General features: G+C 31.5%; 2 protein-coding genes across 4 annotated transcripts; one reads left to right on the forward strand and one right to left on the reverse strand.

Annotated features, from left to right (window-relative positions):
- The first annotated feature begins 11,647 nt into the window (after positions 1-11,647).
- LOC105964685 (dof zinc finger protein DOF2.5) lies at positions 11,648-13,377 on the forward strand. 3 transcript variants are annotated; one of them, XM_088818684.1, is made up of 3 exons: positions 11,648-11,834; positions 12,166-12,947; positions 13,208-13,377. In XM_088818684.1, coding segments are annotated over exons 1-3 (813 nt in total). In that variant the 5' UTR covers positions 11,648-11,804; the 3' UTR covers positions 13,209-13,377. The 3 variants fall into 3 exon arrangements, with proteins under 3 accessions (XP_088674810.1, XP_012844647.2, XP_012844640.2); XM_012989193.2 differs by having other exon boundaries at positions 13,222-13,377; XM_012989186.2 differs by having other exon boundaries at positions 11,649-11,834; positions 12,166-13,377.
- A 2,633-nt stretch (positions 13,378-16,010) lies between these two features.
- Positions 16,011-20,098, reverse strand: LOC105963141 (ORMDL family protein). Its single transcript, XM_012987520.2, has 3 exons — positions 19,648-20,098; positions 18,376-18,524; positions 16,011-16,423 (listed from the first exon to the last, which is right to left on the reverse strand). The coding sequence occupies exons 1-3, from the start codon at positions 19,831-19,833 to the stop codon at positions 16,285-16,287; spliced, it is 474 nt and encodes a 157-aa protein (XP_012842974.2). The 5' UTR covers positions 19,834-20,098; the 3' UTR covers positions 16,011-16,284.
- Positions 20,099-20,187: the final 89 nt, after the last annotated feature.

Here is a 20,187-nt window from a genome sequence, read left to right on the forward strand (position 1 = left end):
TTAACATCCTTTTCATTCATAAATGTGTTTGATTTATCTCATCGGCGTGTTTTAATCATTAAAAATGTGTACTTAGAATTGATCCCCGTGCATCGCACGGGTGAGTTACTAGTATATCATATATAATACAAAACAATTCAAATTTTTAATTTCATGAATCTCTCATCGAAAACGATTGTTATCTTTAATGGAAGCTGAGTCTAAAATAAAATTCAAAAACACATTATAGAGATTCTAGTATACTCTTTTTTTCCATTGTTTTCTTTTTCGTATTTGAAAGGAATCTATTGTACATTATACTGCAGAATCTCGATAAGTTAATAATCTGGTTTAGTTGATATTGTTTCCAATCCTATCTCAATAATTTAACATTTTAGTAAATTAATAAAATCTTATTAGTCTCGATTGAATTAATTTATAGAGATTTAATTGTATTTATTAAAATCCGAATATTAAATATAGTGCATCACTTTCCACTATTGTCAACGTAAGAGTTTGACTTTTGACTCTTCTTGTTGCCTTATGCGAACGCGTTAAACCGACGCCAACCTTTCATTTCATTTGAATTCAACACCCCACCCAGTTTCTACTCTTGCCTTTCTCCTCATTAATTAATTCTTTATTTAATTTTCGGCACTTGTTAACTATTTTATTATTCATTCGACTAATTCTAATAATTTTTTTGTGTTAAAAAAAAATAAAATAAAAAATTCTAATATTTTTTTGACAATCTTGTCCTTGTAACTTTACTCTTCCGAGAGTTTGTGTGAATGTAATGTTTTGTTCTAATAATAATAATAAATAATAATAAAAAGAATGTGTGTTTATGTTTCCTACATCACATTTACTTGGTGTTTATTGCTTAGTGGTTGACATGTTAAAATAATTAGATTTTTTTTTTAAATTAAACCAATTGTAGTCAAATTAAGTGCACAACATTATTATTGAAGTTGTTGGCATCATGTTTAATGTCACTTACCATTCTTTCATCTTAGATCATTTGTGTTAATCCTCTCATAAAAAACTAACAAATCTTTATATTTCCTTTAGCAATAGCATAGGGGATATATTATATATTGATAGAATTTTTTTTTTTTTTTTGCCAATTTTCCCAGTTAACTTAGATGGAATTGTTACATATGCTGTGACGTCTATGTGACAATCAAAATTGAATTGGAAGATGAGTTGGACAACATCTAATTACCTCTCTATATCTCTCTTATCTCTCTGCAACAAATTCATACTCTTCTACTTAAACCCTTTTTCACAAAACCCTACTTCAAATTTCCACATTACAAACGATGTATCACTACCGATTTCAGCAAGAACGAGACTTTGAGTTTTTGATTGATGAGGGCAACGATGAACTAATGATGGATCCAAAACCTTTATATAAAAACTCACATGGATATGATACTCGAAAATTAAAATGTGATCTTCTAATAATATGGGAATTAGGGGCATGGTTTGGGAATTTGAAGATGAGAATTTGGGGATTTATGTAGAAAATGAATTATGGATTCGTTGTAAGGAAATAAGAATGAGAAAAGAGAGAAGACGGGGCTGAGAGAAGAGTAAAATAGTAGATAAATAAAGTTTGGTAATATGTGCAATGTGGGGGCAAATTAGGGATATTGCATAATATTTTGACAAATGTTAATTTAATTTGGTGGGGGTTTCATTGATATTGCTCCTTTGATAAAAAAAAAAAATTATTTCGTAACTTAATCTTACATACTCTCCATTGTTTTTTATTTGATTAAAATTTATTTGGACCCACCGACATATATATCTCAAACGGCATCTCACATTTTGTAATGAAATCAAAATCCAAATCTAATAATAATTTGGTGAGATTTTGCTGACGACATTCTTGAAATCTTTGCTCATAGCGTCAATAATTTCCCATGAATTGAGGAAGATTATATACATAATAAATTACTTCGTAAAAAAAAAAAAAAAAAAAAAAGAAAACCGACATGGTTTGTACCAATGAGTGAATGACAGGTGTACTCATTTTTGTTTATGTGAGCAAATCTAAATTAACATACCTCCATGGGCCTACGTTCGTAGGCCCAAATAGATTTGCATAATTCAAACAACTGGACTCTTCAAATTAATAACCGCAAATATTTCATAATTTATTTCCCCCTCAATGAATATTTAAATAAAAAAATAATTTTTTTGATTATCTGATTTAAGCACTAATTGTGGACGCACGTATGGGTATAACTCAATTGATTTTGGGGATGGTAAGTCGGTGTAAGATCCTAGAATCGAGTATTGCCAGTCGTAGTGTGAAATGTTGATTCGTTGTGGCACCAGACTCAGATCTCCTACTTAAACGGACTGTTGAGTCACAATGATTTGCATAATTGCATTCCTTCATAAAAAAAACATTTCGAGTCCAGGAATGATGCCCGAAGGCGAAGAATTTTGTCTTTTGGTGCAAGAAAATGACATGGACTAGTCAAAGTTCAAACCGTGGCAAAACCACATCAATTTTTAATCACATTACTTCAATACTACAAAAATAGAATTTAACTCTAAACTTTCCTTCTGAAAGGGAGATGTTACCAAATAAAAAAAATGAACGAATTTTTCGATTTTCGTCGATTCTGATTTGAAATTTTCCAATTTTGGAAAATATTTTTTAATTATAAATTTGAAATCCCGACTTCCAGTTTTTTCGAAATTATTTCGATCGGAATTGAAATATATATGAGATTTGGATTTCCGATCCGATTAAAGTTCCAAAAATAATTGCAAAAAAAATCCGCATATTACAATTAAAATACAATATTATTATGTATTTTATATTTAAGGTGAACAAAAGTTGGAAAATTCTAAATTCCGCCGATTCCAATCCGACATTTTACGATTTTAGAGCAAGTTTTTTTTCGTTCCAATTTCTGAAATTCTGATTTTCGATTTTTAAAAAACGGAATTGAAACTAGTTTTTCACTTAAAAAAAATCAAATTCTGCAGAAATGGCTAATTTAGATCCGAAACGATCCATTTACATCCCCAACTACAATTGACAATACCATCAAAGCTTCATCACTATACAAAAAAAGTCAGCAAAATGAGGTAATTAATTCCCCTCTTACATTAAAAGAAAAATAGCAAGATCTCCCCATACCCTATCTTACTTGATAAGATCACAATAATTAATTTCAAACCAAATGAATATATTAGGCAAACTAATTAGGTACACTAAAAATGTGGCATCAAATTATGCATCCATGTTGCTCACCCAAATTATTTATTATATGAAATTAATTAATATTTCCAGCATTTATTTGCTCACCAAATAAATTAAAGTAAATACTATAGTATAATTTTGATGTAGCCTATGCTCCAAGATAACGTAAAACTTTTGCAGCTTTTTGGGGATGATGGATTGGCCCCATCAAATTTAACCCATACTCCTACTTCCTTTTAGATGCCTTGTCGTTGTCTATTTGAGAGATTAACATATAATTTTTGAATTTAGTCGAATTCGATCTGAAAATTCCCATATAAAAATAAATTTAATTTTTGAAATTGGAATAAATATTAATTTTCTAATGTCAAATGCATATTGAAATAAAATTGCAATATGCATGATTTTTATTTAAAACGAAATTGAAATACATATTAAATTCTGATTTAATTGATTTTAGTTTCGAAAATATTTTCGAAACTTCAATTATTTTCAGAAATTACACTTATAATACCGATATTATTATGTATTTTGTACTATAGGTAACAAAAAAATGGAATAATGTCCCACATCGTTTTATTTTGAACTCCAATGTTCGACACCGGAGCACAAATTTCGGGCTTTGTTGCCCCATATGCTTCGGTGTTGGGCATCGAATCCCGAAACCCGATTTTGCTCGAGATATTTATTTTGATATTCTTTATTAATTTCTAAATATTTGTGGAAATTGAAAATACATTAAATAAGATTACAAACGCAAGCAATTTCCAAATACAAACAAAAAGATTTAAATATTCTTACATAACAAAATGAAATACTAATGTTGAAGCCTAGTTCACAGACGCCGTTGGTCGTATTCTTCGACTCGATTAATTTGCAAATTGAGCATTATATTATCCAAATTGTGAGCACATTTTTTCTAATATTGGCGAGACAATGCATGAGAAACATGAAATTACAGACCTAGGATTATATGTATCCTACTTCATGTCACCTTTGTTTGTTTTAATTTCGAGACGGATTTGAAGATACATTTCATTTTTATTTATTTTTAATGAAGAAAACTTGAACGAAAAAGTTTTATAACCAAAAATCTACTAATAGAGTTCAGAGTTTTTATTCAAGGTCAATCGTTTAAATTTCGATAGAATGCACAGTAAGAAACCATACCGATAGCACATTTTTGTTCCATATATAAGAATTAAAATTTACTTTAACCTGATTCGATTATGTTATGAATTATGCTTGAGATCAGTGAAAATTAGAAGCATGATTGCATACATTAGCGCGCACACACACAAAATAACCATGAACAAGAAATTTTACGAGGTTCGGTTCCAATGAGATATCTACATCCCCGGAAGCAGAGCTATTCCAATCCACTATAATCAGGAGTACGCAATACAAGATACAATCTGAGATGTATCACTTGCTAATAGATTTGTAAAAAATGATAAAAATAAAATATACTCCCTTCGTTCCAAATTAACTGTCGCTTTGGGAGATTTTTCTTGTTTCAAATTATCTGTCACTTTTGAATTTCAATGATGCATTAATTACTATTTTCTCAATTTTACCCTTATTACTATTCATTGACTGAGAATTAATGGAAACAACATTAATAACATGGATATTTTAGTCATTATATATATATTTTCTCTAAAATCGACGCACATTTATTAGTTTTCTTAATATGTGTGCAACAACCCAAAGCGACACATATTTTGACATGGAGGGAGTATAAAAAAAGTGGTTATTAACCAAAATCAAGAAGTCGATAAAGTAACTATAAGACGGGGAGAGGTTGATGTCCAAATTCTTTTAGTGTGCACATTATAATGATCATTTATAAGGAATTATAATTTTCTTATAAAGGAGTAATCTAACCGTTCCTTCCTTTGAGAAACGGATCATACTGGAGGGCAATGCAATTGCTGACGATTAACCAACTTGGGGTGTCAAACCGAGTTGGCTCGTACGTTTATTATAGTTGAGCTTCCCCAGATTATTCAGATGATAATTCAAATGGACCAGTATGGATATCCATCATTTCGACGCTATTCGCCCACACAGGTGCCATGATTTTCATGATGTTACATTTTCGACAATGTCTATTTTTAGCGGTTTTTAATATTAGGCAGTTTCTTTTCTATTCTATGTTGGGCAATGATGCAGGTGATCGTAGTCTGTTTTGGTCCATTTGGATTGTCCGTTTGCCGCATGGTGCCACATATTTTGCTGTCGATATACATGTTCCACTCGTTTTTTTGTGGAACTATAAGTGGCCTCCACTGTTGTTGTGAGTACGGGCTCTCTCGATTTCCCCATTCTTTCTATGATTATACGCATTCCTATGTCTTATCTTTAGTTTGAGCTGCCTATTTTTGTTAATCTGTTTTTATAGGTTTCGGTTCATTGACAGTTGCTATTTTTAGCCACTTTTCGGTTTATTATGTACTCATTGATTTTTATTTATTTTTAATCAATACCCAGATAGGGGATCCAACCCAACTCCCCACCTTCATCGAGTGTCATTCTTCTTAAGAAAAAAAAAACCAAATAATTATACTCTCCAACTCAAATGAACATCATTTAATAATTAAACATGCAAAATATCCTTGGTACATATTAATATCTAGATATCGTTTTTGGGATAACAAGCAATTAATTAATAAATCCCAATTTGGTGAAGGTTTAAATGTTTGGCAATTCTTTTAAATTTCAAGCAATTGTTTATGGTATTTGATTGCCGTGTGGTCCATCCAAAACAGCTGAAAACATGAACTCAATCTACACCAAACCATCACTTCTATAATGGTTCATTTGAAAATGACGTAACACTATTTACCTTTCTTTTGTGTATCTATTTAGAGCACACATATATATTTAAACAGTATCTGCAACTTTGTACACGCCAATATGGTGATCACATGCACCTATACTTAAGGTCCTAATCAATTATTTATTTAGGGCTGAAAATAAAATACATTTTTTTTTGTTTCTTATTTTTTGTTGCACTAATTTGTTTTATGCGTGTGTCTCTTAAATATGTCATCTACATAAGTATTTTTGGAGTTCATAAATTTTTAGGGGCAATTCGGTAAATATTTGTTTAGCCCTTTTCAAATCAGAAATTTATATTTGGTTCAGACATAAAATAGTCATTTTAGACTGAAAATTTCTTATTATCCTCCGATTCATTCGTTTTCAAAACAACATACATACACTTCAAAAATTGGCATTTCTTCCACTATTCCGCCTCTCCCTATTAGTCATATGCCGCCGACGGCCTAAGTTCCACCACAACATCATTGGAAAAATAATATTTTCATCTAAGATGTCTATTTTCAATCCAAATCCTTCAATTAATCTGTCAATTTTTAGTTCAAATTCTCTATATTCAGTCTAAATTCTTTAACTAAATTGTCTAATTACAATCTAGGTTGTCTATTTTCAGTATAAGATGCCCAACTAAACTGCCCCAAGGGAATTTTAGCAAATTCAAAATATTCGAGCGAATTGTTAGCTATACAAAATATTTTTGAGAGTGTATCAACAAATTTTCCTCAAATTTTATGATACATTACCGAATCTTTTCAATGTATTGTCTCTTTATAAAGCAATTCAAGTAAGCAATAAAATCATGATCGTTATATTTGACATTCGTTTTTAATTTGTAAATAGGATGTTTGTAAAATATTTTTTTTAAAGATTGTAATTTCAAAAAAAATGGGTGACGCTTTTGTTATTAGATCAAACTTTAATAATTGTTTCTGGTTTGAACAATTTTGTATTTGTAGAACTAAACATACTTATTGTTATAAACGTCAAAATTCCCAAAATTACTTTATAGATGCAAAATATTTCTTTAACAATTCAACGGAAAATACTTATCAGTTGATGATTTTCGCGAAAGCAAATTCGAAGGTAGCAATTAGACGGAAAAGGGTCGAATATTTGACCAATGAACTGGTCTCAATTGAGAAAATACATTACAATAAAATACATATGTATATGATATTTTGAACTGGTCTCAATTGCACTGATTGAGGCAAACCCTGCATAAAATACATTACAATAAGCAGTACTTAAGCAACCCAATGACTGAAAAATTGAGAAAATTATTTGGTGGCTAGAACACTTCTCAAGCATAATACAAATATAACATTAAAAATAATAATAATAATAATAATAATAATAATAATAATAATAATAATAATAATAATAAATAATAATAATAATAATAATAATAATAATAATAATAATAATAATAATAATAATAATAATAATAATAATAATAATAATAATAATAATAATAATAATAATAATAATAATAATAATAATAATAATAATAATAATAATAATAATAATAATAATAATAATAATAATAATAATAATAATAATAATAATAATAATAATAATAATAATAATAATAATAATAATAATAATAATAATAATAATAATAATAATAATAATAATAATAATAATAATAATAATAATAATAATAATAATAATAATAATAATAATAATAATAATAATAATAATAATAATAATAATAATAATAATAATAATAATAATAATAATAATAATAATAAAAAAAAAAAAAAAAACCCAAAAATGTATTTAAAAAAAAAAAGGAAAAGATTGAATTTTTTACCATCCCTAATTCAGAAGTGCCAAAGTTCCCACATATACAATATGAATTTCAGTGGGTTGGGCCATAATTTAGCCCATTTTAATTTAATGTAATAAAATGAAAGTCCATTAATCTTGGGCCTTCACAATCAATAATAGTCCAAACCTCATAATCAAAAGAGACGTTGTCCATGGCTTCTACCCGAAAGTCCTTCGGAAAAAGGTTGTATTACGATAAAACCGAAGAACCAAACTTCTCGATTTATGATCCGTCGATTTTCGTATGTGCATGAAACCAATCAACCAATTTCATTTCATTCAACGGAACATATAACGAACCAATGACGAAGATCTTCTACCTCTCCTTCCTCCGTTATCTTACTCCTGCTCAAATTTGTTACATTACTGATATTATCTATGCTTTGTTTTTACTTAACGAAATTAAGATATTGATCTAAGGATAAAATCGTCATTTCTTTATTTAGCTACCCAAGAGAAAAATATTCATGGGAGAATACGTTTGACTTTTTTTTTTCTTTACATAATTTGACAATCAATTAGAAATTAATGGATCATATAACAATATTTATATAAATAAAGTATATAAACATGCAAAATTTATAAATATACATTTAAATATTTCATATTTGATTAATATACTCTTATATTTCACATATTTACATGTGTTCGACCGTTCCAATGTCCTACTTTTTTTCTAAAATGTTGTTTCATAGTGTCCATATTCGTGTAGTGACGTGTCCATGTTCCAGTATTCGTGCTTATAAATAGGAGCTGTGAGTTGATAATAGATAGTGAATACATTGGGATGGATATCATCCCACTTCCTTATAACATACACATAGATCTCCGTTAAAGTCGAATCCGTGTTAATGGAAATGATTTGGGTTCATCGTTGTACCGACAACTTCCAAGAACTTGAGTGCGGATAGGATCTGGTTCACCATTTGCTGTCATTGTGGGATTTTTCTGTTGTTTTCTTGCCGTCGGGAAGAGAAAACGGCAATAGAGAAAGAGAAAAGAAGAGAGAGGCGATAAAGTATATAAAAAGTAAAAACGTAGAATTAGGGACTGAGCTTGACTAGCGCGTGAAACGTAGACGATGACTTATCCATATTTTGTGTTAAGCGTTTGAGGATTTATCTGTATATACTTCTTTAAATATTAATATTTTGATTGCAGGCTTTTGGAATTGAAGAATATTTCTTGGAAATCTATGAATATAAAATATTGATATACATGTAGTTTAAGATAAAAATATTACTTGTTATGTGATTAAAGTACTCCCTCCGTTCCTTTATAATTGTCTTTTTTAGCTTGTGCACAAGGATTAAGGATCTCAATAAATGTTGCTTAATTTTAGAAAAATATATGTTCTTATACTAAAATGCCCTTGGCAATAATTAATGTGAGAGAGTGTTGGAGATAGTTAATAAGGGTAAAATTGATAATTACACAATTAATGCAGTGTTGGAAATATAAAGTGACAGTTAATATGGAACAAAAATAATTTTAAAAAGAGACACTTATTGTGGAACAAGGGAGTATATTAGTAGGAATAATTACGAAATTGAATAAAATGATAAATATTTGATCTTAGTAGGCCTGATAGCATCAACGGACAGTATTGAATGATTCGTCGGTAAGTTATTTTATTAACGGCGCACATGGCTCCATCACCATTCATTTCCCATCATTCTGTATTGTATAGTCGTTGTCGACATTTGCCACGTGGCACCTGGGCCGGCCTCCATTTCAGGTTGCCCTCACCCACATCGCAATGAACTGCTTTGCCGCTAATTCGTTAAATATCTTAAAAGGACAAATTACAATAAACCCCTTGGATAAAGTTTAATTACGAAAACATTCTACTTGTTTGCAAATTACAAGCACCTAATAATTGTCTCAAATACCATATGTTAAAACAATTAAATTAAAGAAAAAAAAATGTATTGTATACAATTTTCTTGCACCATAGAGGCGAAATCCCTCGCCCCAGGGCCCCCATCCCTTATACCGATGTAAAGCGTTACACATAACCCCCTCTCACACAAAAGAGCTAGTTACCAGTAAACAGAAAAAAGCTAAAAAAAAATTAAAAAATAGAATTGTTTTACAAACCTTATAACTAGACTCTCCTAGGGTATTCTGGTCATTACAAAATGAATATTCGATGGAATCTTATTTGATTTCGTTATTGTTAACTCTTTGAGACACATAATAAATTTGTTATACGGAGAATATTTTGGTATATGCTCGTAATTATGAAAAAAAAAGAATTTTTTTTTGTAATTAAACCGTACCTCAGATATCCTTATAATTTGCTATATCTTAAATATGAGCAAATTTGTGAAAGTCTCTCGCATACAATTGCAATGTAACGAAATTTAACATTATATTGTAAAGTTTACTATAGTTATTGTACGGTCGCTTGATTGATTTATCACCAATTAGATCAACAAAATTTGATCAACATCTTCGACATGTAGTAAATTTTCGTATGTGTATAATGAAACATATATAAATGAAGAAAACAGATACGAAACTAACAATAATAAATCAATAACTTGTAATTGATTACGTTGAACTAATAAATTTGAAAGTACTATTTATAACCAGAGAAACATAGTGTACACGAGCTTTTACAACATTGATATAGAAACGAAATTGTGGGCTTAGGTTTGACAGTAATTGTCTATGTGACGAGGCGTGGGTATGGGTAGGCCACAACTGAATGATGTGGACGCTTGTGTGTGGCGAATGCACTGTAAAGCTAGAGCTTGCATTTTTTTCTAACACTAAATAGTTTTAGAACAACCAGTAGCGCCTGAGGTCCTCCTACAAGTGATATCAGAGTCAAGCGTCTCGAGTTTGATTCCCAGCGAGGGCAATTACTGATGGGAGATTTGTTAGCTTATGATATGTTCCTACACATTGTTAGCTGAGCAATTAATCAAGACTGTAGTGACAGACCCAATGAGATACCCATTGCCCTTGAACTACCCCAAAAAATGATAAATTACAACAAATTAGAATGCTAAAACCGAAAATTATTTTCCCGTTTCCCAATTACATATCAACAAACAAATATCACCCAACAAAAAAAAAAAAAAACTCTAAACATTTTCTGACGTGAAGTTGATGAACTTTGTCACAAGAAACTGAGATGCGAAAATGGTAGCATACTAAATCGATTAATTTGATATCGATAATGGTACCGTGGAGGTGGATCCAATTCTCGCAGATGTTAAGCTTTATAATAGCTGTTGGAACTTCCTTTAATTTTTGGAAGAAACTTGCTATATTTTGTTAAATAAAGATTTGTTGAAGATATTTTTAAACATAGTGTGTTAAAACAAATAACGATGTTACGTTGTTGGGGTGAACTTTTGAAAATTGCGTATTAAGATATTGTTCATTTGTTATAATTTGAGGAAAAATGGTACAATTTAAAGAGCATTGAATTTAAAAAAAATTTAAGAACATCAATTATTCCTAGGAGAAAATGCAGGTTGAAAAAAAAAGAGTTGTATTTGACACACAACACGGTTTCGCAGATGCTACATCTGTTGAAATATATTGGATGATCTTGAATAATTGATCGACGCATAATAACACGCACCCATGTGTATGTGTACTTAATGGATAGTTATTTATATAGATCGACGGTTCAAAACCAGTCAGTGTGGTGTAACATCTCATAGATGCACACAACACAACACATATATATATATATATATATATATATATATATATATATATATATACATCTCTCTCTAGAGATCTCTTTCTCTCTCTAATAAAGCAATAAAGCTTATAGGAGAAGAAGGTTGGTTCACAAACCAAAATTCCAATTCATACTTTATAAAAAAACCACTAGTAAAGAAAGCAACTCCCTTTTTACTTGTGCCTAAACACTTTACAATTTTCTCCCTCTTCTTCCTCAATGGACACTGCTTCTGCTCAATGGCCTCAGGTCAGATCCATCACACACAAACACCTTTTCATTTAATTTTTTTTTCATTTAATTTTGTCACCTTTGTTAATTTCCAACCTAGCTTTCTTTTATTTAATCTTTTTGATAATTCACTTCACTTCACTTTGTTATCAAAAAAGATTAAATTTGTTATATATATTATTCTTGTTATTATTTGTTCTCTTCCCCCCTTGTTTTCTACTGTTTGTTTCTCATCTTTGAGAAAGTGTTAAATCAGCTAACTACTTTACTTTCTTGTATATATATATATATGCAATCTTTTTCTTGGATCTTCTTTAATTTAATTTTTTTTTTTTTAAATAATTATTAGGACATAGCAACATGCCCGAAACAATCTTCGGTGGAGAGAAAAGCACCGAAAGAAAAAGTAGTTATCAACTGCCCTAGATGCAACTCAACCAACACAAAGTTTTGCTACTACAACAATTACAGCCTGTCACAGCCTAGGTATTTCTGCAAGACATGCAGAAGGTACTGGACCGAAGGCGGTTCCCTCCGGAATATTCCCGTTGGCGGCGGTTCTCGCAAGAACAAACGCTCGTCTTCATCTTCATCTTCATCAAACTCCAAGATCAAAGTAATCCCTAATCAAGATTTACTCATCCCACCACAAAACCCTAATCTCAACAAAATCCATGATATTCTTGAAAATAATATTATTAATCAAGATCTCAACTTGGGATTCTCGATGAATGATTTCAAGGCGATAAATGAAATGATACGAGTTCCGAGTTTCGACATTAAGGAACTTCAGCTCAACCCTTGTTCTTCGTCTTCCGTTGTGACGAGTAATAATAGTATTATTACGGATCCGATTATTACGAGCGCGGTTAACTATAGCTCGCCGTTAGGGTTTTCTAGTTTGATGATGCCGGCTGGTCAATTCAAGTCTTCTGATCTCAACTTCTCCATCGATGGGCTCGGGAGCAATTACGGAAGTTTCCAGGGGGCGGAAGAGCAAAATGGGAAAGTTTTGTTCCCGTTCGAAGATTTGAAGAATCGGGACTCGAGTAACGCGAACGATGCGAACAGATCGGATCATCATGCCGCAACTGGTTATTGGAATGGAGTTATAGGTGGAGGAGGATCATGGTAAGAAAATTAATTAAATTAGTACACAATATTGTTAATTAGTATTCCATGGGAATTATATCTATATTTATATTTATAATTATATAATATTTTTTAAGATGATTATGTCTTGTGATGGGGGTGATATGTGTTTGTTTAATTTGGATGGTGATCAGAAAAAAAAAACTAACTTATATATATTTAGGGTTTTATCTATGGTTATTTATTAAGGTTTAATTATGTTTTATTACCTTTGATCGTGTCATTGTTGGAGTAATTAGAAGCTCGATTATAGATCGGAGGAGATCGACGAAGAAGTGATTAAGCCCGGATTTTTTAAGGGCAAGAAAAGAGAGAGTTGTTAATTAAGTGTCATTTAATTTGTAATAATGTAAACGACTGGATTTGTATTTTGAGCTATATATACATATATATGTGTTGTTTTATTGGATGTTATTATAATATTAACTGCTGATCTGCACATAATTCCATACACACCAATATATATGTATGTTTAAGGGGTGATTATTTAATAACATCAGTGGCTAAAAATCACCCGATGTAGCATCTGATCAGTAAACATCAGATCTATATAGTGGCTGCTGGCAATTAAAATGTATAATTTTCATCTATACAAACTAGTATAATTGATGATATATAGAAAAATAGTAGTAGTAGCTTTTCATACCCTAATTCATATCAAAACCTACATTTATTTATTTATTTATATTTTAAAAGGAGCAAATTATTAGGTCAGAATCTGATTGTGGGTCTCCAATTTTTAGGTATTAGTATTTTCTACACATGCTTCTTCAAATAAAAAACAAAATTAAAAAAATAAAAAAAAATGAAAAGAAAAAACATTTTCTTCACCGACTATTGATATATACAAACAAGACCTGAAGTGTGAGAAAGACCTATTCAATTCAATCACTTTATTTATTTTTAATTTAATTTAATTTATTTTATAAAAAAAGGGTGATGATGAGATAAGCCATGCCATGTTTCCTATAAATACTATTTCAACTTGAAAGATTGAGAAAGACCTGAGAAGCCCTACCTACTTTTGCTCATTCACTGGGTCCCACAGACATTCCCCTAGGCATCTGTGCCCAATATATATTATTATTATTATTATTATATTTCTTTAATTATAAAAATATTTTATATACACACATATATGTGGATTTGATTAGTTATTATTTGCTGTAACCCACTACTATGTGAAGTGGGGGCATAATCACGAGAACTAATGTGCAGTAGCAGCACCACCACCACCACCCCACCACCATTGATGGATATATATATATATGCATGTATGACTCATTTTTCTGGTTTATATATAGCCATTTATGTAATTTCTAATAATTCCTGTTTTGGCGATTGGATAATATGGACCAAAATAAAAGCTGCTGCACTGTTCAATATTATTAATCCAAGATTTTATTCAATTTTTTAGTGATAGATCAATAGTATTATGATAATGGTGCTCCTTGAGAGTTATTCTAAAAAAAAATAGAAATATCTAGAAATTTTAATTGAAATAAGTCACAACTGAGAATATTTTCCTTAAAATTAAATATTTTTGTCGGATTTTGAATATATATATATACTATTAACTTTTTTCCTGTGCGATGCACGGGGTTGAATTCCAAAAGGGAATAAAAGATAAGAAAAGCAAAAAAAAAAATTGGAGTTGGCAATTTAGCTCCGCCGCTATAGACCGGTGAGATAATGCATAACCGAGGGCTGTAAGATTTTTTAGAGCGAGCATGGAATTGCCGGCATAAGATTTTCAGAGTGCAAGTGCACGCCCTAGAACTATTGTACATCTGTATTATCGGCTCCGTTCTTGTGCAAACAACTTTATAAATGTACGAAAAATGTAAACCACACTAGATTAACCATATTTCACAAATCCAACATAAAAAAAATAGGGTATATTACAACTACTCCTCAGGTATGGTCAAATTACGAAAACCCCCTTCCTGTTTGGGTAATTACAACCACCCCTCAATTATAAATCTTCTTACACTTTCACCCTTGCGGTTTCAAATTTAGTGGAATTTTCGAGATTTTGTGGAATATTATTACGTTTGTACCCGTTTTATCCCATTCGAACTCTACATTTCGAAGCAAGATGATCATAATATGTGTTTTTTAGCTTGTATATATTAGATTGTGGTGCATCAAAAACTGTATTTTTACATAAAACGAGTACAAACTATAGCACATTCCACGAAATCTAGATGATTATTTTGAATTTGACACCATAAGAGTGGAGATGTAAGAAAAAATCATAGTTGAAGGGGTAGATGTAATTATTCAAACAAGAGAGATTTTTTCATAATTTGACCATATCTTAGGGGTGATTTATCTTAGGGGTGATTGTAATTTACCCTAAAAAAATTGACAGTGAGAACTTGAAATGAAACCCTGAGTCTTATTCCATCGATTAGGTCACCATTTTCGGAACAATGTACATCAATACTTACAGAATCATTAGTTTGTCTCTCTTTGTTGTTTGTGTGTGTGTGTGTGTGAGAGAGAGAGAGAGAGAGAGAGAGAGAGAGAGAGAGAGAGAGAGAGAGAGAGAGAGAGAGAGAGAGAGAGAGAGAGAGAGGGAGCCGTACATTTTTGTCGTGTAGTGAATTCTGAGAGCACGTTCTTTTGTTTGTGGAATTTAAACAGCCAGTAAATATAACAAGACAATACAACTGCTCTCCATGTGCTGGGAATAAGGTATGGTAATTTGGTATACACCCACTCTTAACAACTAACAGATACCAGATTCTTCATATCTCCCTCTTTCCCAAACCCCACATTCTTACGTCTACGAAAATCCAAACACCTCGTTATTACATTTATATATACGCGAGTTTCCGTCCTTAAAATCGAAACTCATAACTACGTTTAAGTTTTAACATAACATATACGATGATTTGCAACCACAGATATTCTCCGACAAAAGCAGGGCCACAAAATTTAATCAAAATAAAAATCAAGAGTGTGTAGAACCGAAGACAATTATTGAACAAAACAGGAGATTATATTGTCCCGAACATATGGGCCGGAAAAAAAACGAAACAAAAGAATATTGCATTGATTACGCAAAACTTCACAAATTTGACATAATGAACTTCGAAACAGAGAATATCGAGCTTCTGAGAGGTTTTGGCACTAAATACTTTCGACAGTGGTATTATATATCCTCTATTAGTTTCCACATCAAATAAAAAAAATTTAAAAAAAAATCACAAGATTTTGAACAGCTAAGCTAAGCTGCGTTGATGAAGAAGATACAATTGGAGATAAAAGATGAATCTGCAAACGGAATTGCTAAAACGAACCTAGAAAATCATTGATCGGCATTAATTCCAAATATGCGGACTTTGTGCATATTTGGAAATTTGGCAACCACCAGAATGAAAACTGCTAGTGTATTGAAGAATAGCATGGGATGTTGATAGTCGGTTGTGTGTGAGGCTATCAAGTATCTGCGAAAACAGAAATATTGATTAGTCATAAGGGTGAACTGATTTATCTATGAACAAAAATAATTACTAGAGATCCGTCTTTAATTAATAAAAGATAAATAAATAAATAAATAAATAAATAAAACCGACTACTATTCCATCAAAACAGGATTCGTTTGACCTGCCATTTGTTCAGAACCGAACAAATATAAAGTTATAAACCACCAGAAGCTCAAGTGAGAAAGACACTCGAAAAAGAAGGAATAAAGCATCTATTCAGGTTTTTGGACAAGGACAAGAAGAAAAGGAGAGGTAGAGAGAAAAACTGAGAAAGGCATCCTTACAAGTTGACACTACGGGGAAGTCAAAACGAGTAATAAAATTAAATACCTCAATGGAAGAACATAAATAATTGATGTGCACATATAAGGATTGAATAGTAGGATATAGTTGACTAAATTGACGGAGGAGGTTAAATGCACACTAAAATCGAATAAAATAAAAGGAAATTGAAAAGTCAGCTAACACAACCCGAAAACACACTTCTAACGGTACATGCACATAAATGTATGTAGCATCACATTTGCAACTTCAGCAGATCTTCAAAACATAAACTTGCATGCTTACATGTTTCACATTTTAATAAACGTTGCACAAAGGTGATGACCATTACAGGCCATGTTCCTCCGAACATATCAACAAAATTTACATACTTATAAGCCATATTCTAATTTCTAAATACGATCAATTAATTTTTCATGAAAAAGGAACGAGAAAATGTAATTTAGTTACAGGCCATGTCAAACTAGTTCAGTTTGAACATGATAGTATATTGGATTTGAATAACAAAGTGAGATCCCAGAATGACACACTGGCAAACTCCGTTCAAATATATTGTGTTTTGGTAAGGAGAATTGATTACATACCATTGAAACTCGAAATTTTCTAGAACAAGAATGGCGTGCATATTGTGGTTCACAAATTGTACAAACCAAATGTATAGAGAAGGTTAACGGAAGATAATAACAATGAGAAAGACAAGCCAGTGAAATAACTAGTAAATGTGTTTGTAAGAGGTCAAATTAAAGCGAAAAGGAAAATGGGATATGCACACAATGGTCATCTGTAAAATATATGGACAAGTCTAATGATAATCGACAAAAATATCACGAGCACATAAAATTTACCGACAGCTCAATCATATTTAGATTCAGCTCGGCCCATGGAAAAAATGTTAATAAGCAAACTTCATTTAATTTATGTGACGTTAATGAATTAGAAATAGAATGATGATTAAATAGGTGTATCACATTCATAGATACAATTGTTTACAAACAAATCATTACATGGGAAATTCTCAATTATCCACTAACTAAACCATGTATCGGGCCAGTTAAGGCTACCGTAGTCTGCAAACAAGATCTTGAAGTAAAACAAAATTGCCAACAATTCTCTGAGTGCTTGTCTTGGGGGCTAAAATAGTCTCATCGCTAATATATTGATAACTCTAAGGAGATGTAATCTCATAACGAATATTTGCAATTGAATACAGGGAGAGAAGGACTCTTGGTCACTAACGGTGGTAGAGCAAACGTAGTTTTTTTTTTTAAATGGGTATCGTAAATCCTAAACGGAAAAACATGAAGAACAGAAGAACAACTTTCAGGATTTAATGTAATCAGCTGGTTGAGAAAGCAAAAGAAAAAAATGTAAGAATAATGTTATCATCCCCTATACAGCTGCTTCTCCTATTTTTCCCATGAGATGAAACTCGATTTTCAAGGAGCTAAACACTTTGATGCAACCATTAAGCTTAATGCTTAACAAGAAAGGTCTATCGAAAAGAATCACAACTTCAAGCTAATTATATATCATTAACTAGGAACACAAACTGATCCATGCAGAGCATAAACTTATAATATACGACTAATCAACACCGATTTGCGGAAAAGAAAAAGGGAGAGAAGGCTTACAGCACTACAGGCACGAGCGTCAAAAACTTCCTATTACGTGTGAGTTGCTTGCCATTTTCTATTTGCTCCCACCATGTCAACCTATTGTAGATACCCTGATCATCTGAGAATGGTGTCCCCTTCTTCCAGTGAAAGAAGTGATATGTGACCTGAACAGGAATTAGAAAGTATAACTAGTTGCATCAACAAAAGCACTTTATAACGGAAACTCGACATTTTAGTGCACTTTTCCTGTAATACTTCGAAAAGGAACTATGTAAATTACATGCATACTTCCAAATATTTAAGTACCTCATCCATAGAAAATTGGTGAAAGAGATTCTAAACTTGCAATGTGCACCCATAAGGAGGTCATTGCAATGTTCGAACAGCCAAAAGTCAAACAGGGAGACTAAAAGATTTTTTGTCCGAGTTTGAGAACACGTACATTTCTATTTTATCTACTAAACAACACGAATATTTGACTGAAACTATACTTGATGTTGTGATTTTATCATAGGTTGTTAAGTAAATACGAAAGCTAGGTGAGTGCCTTGTAGCCTCTAGGTAAATAAATGATGATTAAAGTCTTGCAGTGTAGATTCGCTTAGCGATGTGTCGGACTCAATTTTGTACAAACTTACAATGGAGGCCAATTTCTTAGGCAAGAAAAAAGGTTAGTAGATATGAACTGCCGATTGAGTAGGAAAACATCGAGTAGAGACCTCTCATTTTCCTCCAAGACACACTCAAGTTCTTTCAACATACATGCAAGACACAACATTAATCATGTGACGATTCACTTGGGAGGCAGATAAACTTTTCAACACTGATTTCTACTTCAACATAATCTCTCCAACATACGTTTCTGCGAAACGAGGTTTCTCAAAACCATGATCTTTACACACACGGTTTCACTACCATCAGTTAACAGATCACAAAACTAAATTCTAATAATCAATTTATGAAAATGCAATCAAATTTTTAGAAACCCTAGGGAGTATTTTGATTTGGCATGACAAAATTAACATTCAATCGATTAAGTTCTTCTGTGTTATAATTCAAATACTGCAATCAGTAATCCTAATTCCTGTTCAACTAACAAGAACAAATTAAATAAAAAAAAAACACACAGCACTGAATATGGTCAACAGAATCATACCAATCAAAAGCAAATTGAAATTTCTCCCTAACGATTAACAACACAATCATTGAATTTACATACAGCACGATACATGCATTAAGAGAGATAAAAAAAATCAACAATTAAATAAAAATTTGAAGAGAACGTACGATTGAATGAGCGAGATGAACGACGGTCCACGCCATTCCAGCAGAGCAGCCGAAAACGGAGACGAAGACCAGCCATGAAAACATGAGTATAAGGATGTAAATAGTCCATACGCCGGGGTAAGTGAACCACTCCGTATTCCGATTCAGATCCGTCGTCGGCACCGCCTGCACATACAAATTCGCCATTTCTCCGATTCCCAAATTTCTTCGACTTGTATCGATCACACGTTCAGCTTTTCTTAATTTCTCGATGAATTGATTTTTTTGAAAAAAAAATTAATAAAAAAGGGAATTGTTCGACACAATTGATATTTCTTTGTTGTTGGTATAAGGATTCGCGAGAGAGACAAGGGGGGGGGGGGGTGGGGGGTGGTGGGGGAAGGGTAAAACGGTCAAAAGGGATTTTGACCAATAGTGAAGACAATTTGTTATTGTGTACGTTTGTGTTATTGTGTACCCCGCTTGATTTTACTTTTCAAAGTATTTCTTTTTATTTTATTTTATTTTCATTTTCGTCATAGGTCGGCAATTATTTATATT

The sequence above is a fragment of the Erythranthe guttata genome, chromosome 5 (assembly GCF_056151865.1).
Source record: "Erythranthe guttata isolate IM_541 chromosome 5, IM_541, whole genome shotgun sequence".
In the NCBI taxonomy this organism is placed as follows: domain Eukaryota; kingdom Viridiplantae; phylum Streptophyta; class Magnoliopsida; order Lamiales; family Phrymaceae; genus Erythranthe; species Erythranthe guttata.

Excerpts from the sequence above, each read along its gene's own strand:
- LOC105963141 (XM_012987520.2), bottom strand. The coding sequence starts at position 19,833 with ATGGCGAATTTGTATGTGCAGGCGGTGCCGACGACGGATCTGAATCGG. Across the intron at positions 18,525-19,647 it reads TTCATCTCGCTCATTCAATC|GTCACATATCACTTCTTTCA; the intron begins GTACGTTCTCTT and ends ATTCCTGTTCAG. Across the intron at positions 16,424-18,375 it reads ACGCTCGTGCCTGTAGTGCT|ATACTTGATAGCCTCACACA; the intron begins GTAAGCCTTCTC and ends CTGTTTTCGCAG.
- LOC105964685 (XM_012989186.2), top strand. The coding sequence starts at position 11,805 with ATGGACACTGCTTCTGCTCAATGGCCTCAG. Across the intron at positions 11,835-12,165 it reads CTTCTGCTCAATGGCCTCAG|GACATAGCAACATGCCCGAA; the intron begins GTCAGATCCATC and ends AATAATTATTAG.